Source organism: Pseudomyrmex gracilis, unplaced genomic scaffold, assembly GCF_002006095.1.
Source record: "Pseudomyrmex gracilis isolate BER0280 unplaced genomic scaffold, ASM200609v1 scaffold_70, whole genome shotgun sequence".
In the NCBI taxonomy this organism is placed as follows: Eukaryota; Metazoa; Arthropoda; class Insecta; order Hymenoptera; family Formicidae; genus Pseudomyrmex; species Pseudomyrmex gracilis.
In genome coordinates, this window is record NW_018020654.1 from 432,996 (window position 1) to 442,720 (window position 9,725).

The 9,725-nt window shown below is 37.7% G+C and overlaps 1 protein-coding gene across 6 annotated transcripts; it reads left to right on the forward strand.

Moving 5' to 3' along the window:
* Positions 1-303: 303 nt before the first annotated feature.
* Positions 304-8,951, forward strand: LOC109854605 (PHD finger protein 20). Of its 6 annotated transcripts, XM_020427856.1 has the most exons (18): positions 304-1,008; positions 2,097-2,526; positions 2,719-2,841; positions 2,965-2,991; positions 3,449-3,540; positions 3,731-3,816; positions 4,205-4,613; positions 4,722-4,836; positions 4,927-5,234; positions 5,328-5,339; positions 5,496-6,230; positions 6,346-6,477; positions 6,695-6,778; positions 6,974-7,259; positions 7,368-7,505; positions 7,679-8,073; positions 8,173-8,427; positions 8,519-8,951. In XM_020427856.1, the coding sequence occupies exons 1-18, from the start codon at positions 588-590 to the stop codon at positions 8,641-8,643; spliced, it is 4,173 nt and encodes a 1,390-aa protein (XP_020283445.1). In that variant the 5' UTR covers positions 304-587; the 3' UTR covers positions 8,644-8,951. The 6 variants fall into 6 exon arrangements, with proteins under 6 accessions (XP_020283445.1, XP_020283450.1, XP_020283446.1 ...); XM_020427861.1 differs by lacking the exon at positions 6,695-6,778; XM_020427857.1 differs by lacking the exon at positions 5,328-5,339 and having other exon boundaries at positions 8,519-8,950.
* The last annotated feature ends 774 nt before the right edge of the window (positions 8,952-9,725 follow it).

Consider the following 9,725-nt stretch of genomic DNA (forward strand, 5'->3'; position numbering starts at 1 on the left):
TTTATGTAATTTCCAGCAACGAGAAGAACTTTGACGAGAGTCCGCTGTATTTTGGGTACGTATGTTCCCCACGGTCGAGTTGTGCCGCCGACAAGCAAGTGTTCCAACCTTATCGACGAGCGGGTCACTCGACACGCTTGCGCGCGAGAGAGCGACTCCGTCGGTTAGGTCGCCCGACGACGGATATCGACGCGAGCGACGTAAGCGCTACTTGAGATTGAGAGGCGACAGCAGCGACATCCGAATTCCACATTACTGAACTGGATGCTGCCATATCGATCGGTTGATCAGTGTCGCGCGTGCAAGCGAAACGTTTGGTTCGATAGTGTCGCGAACGTCTGCGGAGCGCGAGCAGACCGAGCCGAGTTGGGCCTGTGCGGTTTGCACTCGCGTACGTCGAAGGCGGAAAGTGTGATTCGTGTTTCGCGCGAGAAGCGAGTGATGTCGACAATTTCGTTTGGGAGCGAACCGGGTTTCGAGAGATGAGTGTTGTTCACCAAGGCGCTTGATTTCCCCCGGCTTCCGTTTCTTGGCAAGTGTCCTTCTAAATGCCGACACGCCGCAACATAAATGCCGGTGGCGTGTAAATGAAGCGGCGACGTATATCGCGCGTCGAGGGGAGGGTATCGTCCGCTGTAACCGCGACAGCGGCATCGGCAGCGGTTGCGGCGGCGGCGGCGGCGACGACGACGACAGCGGCGGTAGCGGCGGCGGCGGCGGGGGCGATGGGAATGGCGCGCAAATGCTGCGTGCGTAGCTGCGAGGCGGACGTGCAGGAGGCGCGCGCCAAAGGACTGCCGTTTCACAAGTTTCCCAAGGACGCCGCGTTGCGGGACAGGTGGTTGGCAAGCGGCGGATTTGAGGAGAGTTTCAAACCGACGCCGGGACAGGTCGTCTGCCATAGACATTTCAAAAGCGCCGACTACGAGACCGTTCGCGGCGGTCACAAATTCCTGCTCAAGAAGGGCAGCGTTCCCTCGGTTTTTGCGGATCATGACACTCGTTCCGGTACGTGTGATAGCGCACTCACGGCCCATCGCTCTCGTGCTACGAGAGCGAAATGGACGGTGCGAGGCGTTTAACACAATGTTACCTTTCTTCGCGCAACTGTCGCTCACTCTGTCTCTCTCTCTCTCTCACTCTCATTCTCTATCTCTCTCCCTCTCCTTCCTCCTCTTCTATCTCGTTCTCTTTGCTCCGCCATAGTATCCTCGTTGCGTTTTCTCCTTCCTCTTCGCCGCGTGTCCCATTCGTCGTATCATGTGCAACGCGCCAGCTTCAAGTTTGCCGAACTGCGTCGCGTCACGCCGCATCGTGCCGGTATATACACTTCTTGCCAGCTTGTTTTTTTTTTTTTTTCTCATTTTTTTTCAACAATGGCACTGGCGGTGGATCTTTCACGCCACCGGCATGAGTCACGATGAGAATCGACAGTCGATTATTAGCTGGCTCAAAATTGCACCACGCTGGCACTCGTAACACAACAGCGTTATTTTGATTTTTTTTTTATATATACACATGACGTCATAATTGCCAACATCTATGCAAATACGTGACATTGAGAATTTTATATATATAGAGAGAGACAACGTGTAGTTTTCTAGATATTTTGTATTTTTGTCGTGATATATGTTGGTTGAAAGTTCGAAAGTTGTCAACGATTGTAAATTGTTGCGTCGCGTAAAATAGTTGAAACATGAGTGTTCCGCAAATCCGGCTGTGCGTGAAGAGCGCGAAATTTGAATCGCGATTTCGATTGTTTCGTCGATCTCTTCCGTCGTATTGTGTTTTTACACGTGTTATTTTTGTAATTTATATTTGTTTCAAAAATCTTTTTTAGAATCTCTGAATAATTTTTAGTATCTTAGTATAATTTTTCCAAACTTGACTGATGTTCAGATATTTTTGCTAGAAATAAAAAAACAATGTTTGTTTAAATAAGATTTTTTCTGCGAGTTATAACAAGTATAGATTTTATCGATAAAAATTACACGAGAATATTTCATATCTATCAGGTACATGAAAACATATTCGATAATATATAAATTATATATGTGTGTATGTGTGTATATATATATATTTATTTGTGTATATAGAGTTATCAAAGTTGGAGCATTCTGCCTCACCATTATCGTCAGAAGCGAGAACACCTAAATCAGATAGTTGTGGCGAGACCTGTTACTCAAGACCGGAATCATCTGCGGACTCCTTAACCAGCTTGGAAGTAGCGGATAACGAATTTAAAATGACAACTCCGAAGGAAGAAATGAAAGACAAACTCTCTGAAAATTCTGACAGCAAATTGAACACGGTGGCGATGCAACTTGGTATTGTTGAGTCAGGAACAACAATGGAAACCAATACCAAAGATCTAATGTTAAAGGAAGAATTGAAGACCATTGAATTGTGTCCGAACAACAAGGAGTTTCAGAAAACGGAGGAATTAAAACCGAAAGTTTTAAATTGCGGTGGATTAGACTTTTCTCCCGGTGCCAAATTGGAAGCAAAAGACTTCAATGAAAAATGGTAAATATATTTGTATAAAATTTTAAGAATGTGCTAAACCAAAAAAAAAAATGAACAGCCGAACGATTGCACAGTGTATGTGAACTAAATTTGGAATTATGTATTCGCAACTATAATTATTGTGTAAATATTGCAACATTATTATATGTGAAACAAAAACTAAGTTCTGTACGTTGCCTACTATTCTTACAGGTATTCTGCAAAAGTGGTGGAAACAGATTGGGACGAAAGAGAAGTTTTAATACATTTTGACAAGTGGAGTTCAAGATTTGACGAGTGGATACCAATGGATAGTTCCAGACTTCGACCAGCGAAGTATGTATTCTCTATTTTTTTTTGCTTAAAATTAGAATTGTATCGTTATACTTTGATGACACGCACAGTTGATTTAAAATTCACACACATATGCATATGATCAACTACTTTTGTCTTACGAAGCGACCAACTGTGGATCCTGCCGTCTTTGTAAGTGAGAATTGTGGTATTAGTGAACAAATAATTTTTTTTTTTTTTTTTTTAGCAGAATACGCAAATAAAACTTTTTCTACACATTTTCTACATATATTACCATTTTTCTTAATGATAATGCAATACCAAATACAACATTTGTAACCCTATTTTTCTACTTATGTTGAATAGAAGCAACCTACGTATAATTAATTACTTTGATTTGTATATATTTAGTGTTGTTAGAGTGTAAGTAGAATAAAGTTTTTGCTGAAAGTTTTGCTGAATTATTTTTCTGAAGTTTTAGTACACACAGTGCTCATTTACATCAGACAGATGAATCATGTAAACTGATGTTTGTTTATTTAAACATTGACACGTCACGCGCGTATCTTTTTTCTTGCTTCTAGTTTTTTCTTATTTTGTTATTCGACTTTGTCATACAATTAGTAATGCGTAGGTTTCGCACCTCCAGGGAAACGGAGTATTTGGTGGGAGAAAGGATACTTGCTACATGGGCAGACGGTAGAAAATATCCAGCAAAAGTCCGTGCGATTTTGCCGAATGGTAAAGACCTAAATTTACCTAACCTAACCCAATTCTAACCTTATCCGTGCGCGAAAAAGAGACGGACTGCGTCTCGCAGATTACCGTTTGACGTTTACTCTTTAGAAAGGAGATATATATGTAGTTCTTTTTATCTCTCAACAAATCTCAATAAACGTCGAAAATAGTTCAAAGTGAATCATTTTTGCAGATAGGTATAACGTGTTGTTCGATGATGGATACGAGAAGATCATCAAGTCATCGAAAATGGAAAAAATCGCCGCAACTCCAACCAAGGTACAAATATTCAGATTGAGGTTATGTTGTTGTTTCTTTTTTAACTGCAGCTTGATAAAATCTCTTGCTCTGAAGTCCTAGAGAAAGTCCAAAAGCTTGAATATTGTCAGCTGAGCAAATACAAAACACAGACTAGATTAAAGTGTCAGATAAATATGTACCAAATACTTCTGTAATGTTTTGGCTTCATTTCCATAATGAAGTCGTTAATAGAATCGAGCAGTATTTCACATTTTTGCATTTAATGTTGTTTTTTTTCCCCCTTATTTATTTTGTTAGCTCTTTATTAAAAAGCAATAATCTACTAAATAATAATTTTATGAAAATCCAAAATAATTTTTATCCCAGTGTTCACTTGTGAATTGTTTCTTCATCTCAATTTAAACAGCAATTGAATGAAGCAGACGGATATATTGGCAGCAAGCAAGAAAGAAGAGATAAGAAAAGGAAACACACAGTTATGGAATTGTTTCATTCGAGAAAACGTACAAAATCAGACAAAAGTACTGCTGATAAAATACCAAAGAAAGAAGAGACTATCGTGAAAGAAAGTGAGGAAACTTATGTAGAAAACAAGATCAAAGTGGACGGCACGCTCTATGATGCTTGCTACGATCCGGGTACAGATTTATTAAGAGGCTTCGATGTGGCCAATCCTGCAAAACTTAAATCATATTCAAAGAAAAGCAAGAAAGAAACACCCAAACTTGACACAGATCTGGAAGAAGATGTCGGACCTGAATGGATCGACGGAGAACCACAAGGGATAGAGGCTTATATTGTAGACGGTAACGACGGTAAGTTACACCGTAAATATCGTAGCTTCCAGTAAGCTCTTTGTTTATCTTTTGATACAAACATTTTGTAATGATGTGAAAATAAAAATGTGGAAGTTTGTATTCTAGGACCACGTCGATCTATAATAGTGCCAGACAGAAGACTACCTCCTGGTTGGGAAAAGCACTTCACTCAAAGAAAAACTGGTTCGTCTGCTGGGAAGTGGGACGTTTTATTTATACAGTAAGCTAAATAATCAGAAATTTTTTTATGACGAAGTATTATTCAATACAAACGTTGCGTTTACTTAATTTTTTTCTTTTAATTTAAAAGTAAACAGACTGGGAAAAAATTTCGATCCAGAAATGACATCAGAGTATTTATGGAGAATCAAGGACAATACGATTTTGATCCTGAAAAATTCGATTTTTGTATACACCGCAGAAAACGGAATAATGTTCATCGCGTGAAACACGATGTTACACCAGAAGTACCAAAGAAAATAAAAACTTTATTACCTAAAACAAAACCACACACAGTGCCTACGTCCGAAAATATGTTACTCACTACAGTAACAAACAGTAGTATTGATAGTCCATTCAATACTTCTACTTCAACTCCTACAACTTCCGCTGATGGCGGTAAGTATTTTAGAATATATTTTGTATGTGAATTTTATCATATTTTAATCTCTCTGCAATATCTTTGTCTTTCACATTCCACTAATACATCAGAGATGATCTATTGTAAGTACTTATCGAAGTTTTTTTTTTTTTTTTTTTTTTACAAAATAGATTTAATAGCTTTTTTTTAATAGACTAGAAAAGTAGGATTTAGACACGTCACATATGGATAAATTTCACAATATTTGTGTAATTTGTATATTACTGTTTCCATATCAGCGGTTTTCATCGGATTATGTGGCGGACTTCGCGTGGAAATGGAAGATAATGCTTATAAGTGCCCTAAGGAAGGATGTAATAAAAACTTTCGAAAAGAAAATTTATTGCAAATGCATATTAAGCATTATCATCCTGAATATTCTAAGTTCCTGGGATCCACACCAAAAGTTGAAGATTTGGCCTACGCAAGAACAATTGGAGAATCCATAGAAGATATTATTCCAAAAAAATCGTCAACGTTCTTGGAGAAAATAAACAAATTCGGAAAGAAAAAATCTCTACCGGAAAAGTCATCGCCCGGTTTGTTGCAACAATCGACATTGAACACTGTACAACCGTCATCTCCCTCGATATCAATTGCGCCGGAACTGGACGAGGAAATTGATCAGTCAGAGAAGTGCAGTGATTTGCAAAAAGAAGATATGAAAATCGAGACAATGTCTTCGATATCCAATCATAGCGTGGAAATAGATGAAGATGTTGAAAAGAAAAGAGAGAATAACTGTGCGTTATCGCCTGGTACATTGTTTGACATGAAAGTCAAAGAGGAAAAACCGCAAGGTGGAATCAAAACATTGTTGCCTGTGAGACCACCTGGATCATCGGAGATACAGAAATCTGACAAGGTGAAATCTCTGGACGAAACACCGCACATCGAGCGTCCCAAGATGCAAAAGAAAAAGCAACTTCCTGAGCATGGCATGAACTTGCCAGCTAAGGGAAAGAAACGACACGGTAAAAATCTTTTGCATTTTGATTTCTTTAAAAAATTTATATATATAAGTTATTATATTGTTTATAGGATAAATTTAAGTCGGTTTTGTATATCTGATGATATTTCATTGAGTAGGTATATCAGATCTTGCCGATAGCTTTGGTGATCTGGACGACAGTGCTATGGACGCCGAGGGACCTACCGCGCTTATGTACAGATATAGCAGGAGAAAATCCGACTCCAAGAGTGACGAAAATAGCCAAAATAGTAAGCGCAACATCGTTTCGTAACGTACAAAATTAACTATTTTCATAACTTTACTCAAAATGATGCAATTATTAAGGCAATTGTTTAGCTCAAATACGCTTGTTTTGATAATTTAATTAGTTGTTAGGGAAAATGAATAGGGTTTTGTTTGAAGATACGTATTTGGATAATATTTACTATTGTTTTTCTCTCTCTCTCTCTATCTATTGTTCCTTAGGTCAACTAAATGATTCTCGCATTGAAAAAAGTGATCCCTTAAAAGGGGATGTAACCAAAACAGATATTAATAATGATACAGAAGGTACATTTATTTATTTTGTTGTCTTTTTTTTTTTTATGCGCTTTATCACTACTTTAAGTACCGATTTTATTGTTTTCTGTCTTAAGTTTCACTTTATGCGCAACAAAAGAATTATATACGTGGTGTGACATATATGTATGTATTATGTGTGTTTTTTGTTTTATATAAATTTATTAATAATTTTCTACCACACAGAAAGCGAAGGAGTGATGATGATGATCAATGGCGAATTGGTCAAAGTAGAACAACTTCGGAAAGAGGAAATAATAAATTGCACTTGTGGCTATATGGAAGAAGACGGCCTAATGATACAATGTGACCTTTGTCTCTGTTGGCAACACGGTCACTGTAATGCAATTGAAAGGGAACGGGATGTTCCTGAAAAATACATTTGCTACATATGCCAACATCCGTATCGTCAAAGACTGTCTAAGAAATATTTTCACGATCAGGATTGGATTAAAGAAGGAAAATTGCCAAGGTATTTTTTGATTATACACATATGCATATTATATATATGTATATATATATATATATATATATATATATATATATATGGTTTTACATATTAATTTTGTTGAATGTTTAGTTTATCTAATCGATCACGGAATCAGTATGTAATAAATCAAAGGACTGCGACGCTGAAACGTTCCTATGATCTAGTTGCGGCACTTTTACAAATACAACGACTTCTTCATAGTCTGCGTGTAAAAATCAATGTGGCTCAGTAAGTTACGATCTAAATCTACGTGTGTATACAATGTCATTAAAGCTGTTTCTTTTCACTTTACGAAATTTTGGAGATGAGATGACAGCTTTAATGAGATGTTACACGTATTTAACAAAAATATTTCAGTATAAAGAAGAGATATAAATAATTTTTGTTTAAAATTTATATAGAAAGAAAGATCATCCTAAATTATATCTGTGGGCGAAGAACTGGGAGAAGACGGATTTACCAAAAATAGACATCGAACCGGTACCCATAATGGAAATAACGAAATCAACTGGCGGCACTGACACGGGATCGGAGAATTTACGACACACCGAGATAAAAACGGAAGTCAAGTCGTTCATAAAAGACGATCAAGATGAAAAATCAATTGCTTCGGATTCGGAATTAATGAAAATTTTGGAAGAGGACAGCACACATTCTGACGAGTCCAAAAAGGAAGACTTGATGAGTTCGCAAGATAGTCATATACTTTTAGACGCGTTAACAAGCGGCAGTTCTGACGCAAAAGAAAAAAATAACGTGCAAGATGTTATATCAGACGTTAAAACGGAGAGCACAGGTACAGTATCAAAGATCTACAATTAGAACAAAATAATAAACTCTCTTTAAAATTCGATGAATTTTGATTGAAAAGTATTTTTTCATTGTTTTCGTGTAGATCTGTCAACCGAGAAAACCACAATCGATTCTACATCGGAGAAGCTTAACTCAGAACCGCTTAGTAACAGTATGCAACATGAGTCGAGTACAGCTGGTGTAGAAAACGAAATTTCGACGCCACTGCAACCTTTCATACCGGAGCCCGAGGCACCGATCGATCCAACTGAATGTCGAATGAGATTGTTGGAGCACATTGAACATTTTCAATGTCACATCGATTCCAAGTTGACATCAATAGAAGCACAAATTTGTGGTATGTAATAAAAAGATATCGCTAACTTGGTAATATTTTTAAGTAATACGAATGTGAAACAAATGTTTATTGTGTAATTTGTAACGCACAGCTCTGGAGGCAATGGATACGGATGAATTCGCATCAGATCCGCAAGTTCAACCTCGTACCAAACAAACAGTTCAGATGTTACTTCGCGATTTGGTTACACTCAGAAAATTAGCGGCGTTATGCTGAAGATGTTAACAAATTCAACACACATATATATATATATATATATATATAGGTAGAAAATATAAAAGTTGATCTATAAATATTTCTTATACTGGCGTAACAATGAGTAAATTGATATGTGCGTATGTGGGTGTTCACGTTGTGTGTGTGTGTATTAGTTGCTGCGTATGTGAAAAAGTAATATATGATGTAATATATTAAATCTACAATTAAATGATATTTTTGAACGTTGTTAACGTGTGTATTGCATCTTGACATGTGATAGATAGATGATGTCAATCCTCACATTTCACGTTTTTGTTTATTTATATGTATTGATATATAAAAATTTATATAATATATATTAATATATATCAATATATGAAAACGTATGTATAATAAAGCTCTATAAAATTGATTGTTAATGTACATATATATGGTTTTCATTCTCTGTAAGTAAAAAGTTTAGTTCTAAGAATACAATGTATAAAAAAACTAGGCAGTCCTATTTTTGTCGCAATGTGTCTGTTAATTAATTCTCTGTCTTAATATCTTTGGTTGTTAAATTGTTAAGAAATTCAAACAAACTTGTGGTTTCCGTTTGATAGAATCGAAATATTGTTTGCCTCGATTGCTCATTCCGTTGAAATTGAACAATCGCATCGGTCAATTTAGCAGAATTGATCGATCGTGCGTGACACTGTTGATCGACCGATTAACCGAATCGAAAACCGAGTCCAATCAGAACCCTGATGCGTTCCACTTGTCGCTAGCAACAAGATCGGTGCGATTCGACGAGTCGTCTCCCGACCAATGAGCGCTCGCGAATTTTTTTCAAAGCGAACGCCATCGAGAGCAATTCGCGCGTTGCGAGTGACAAGCGGAACGTGGTTCGATTTGTGCGAGCAACGTGGATTCTCGGATGTTGCGTCGCCATGTTTAGTTCATTGGTGACGTCAGCGGTGTGTACTTGCGCGAACATATATACAAAGCGGATCGTACAGACAGACTCGGGACAGACGGAGACAGGAACGGACGGTGCGCTCGAAGTGCGCAAGTCTGAGAGAGAAAAAGAGCGCGAACAAGAGGGAAAAGAGACGTGTGCG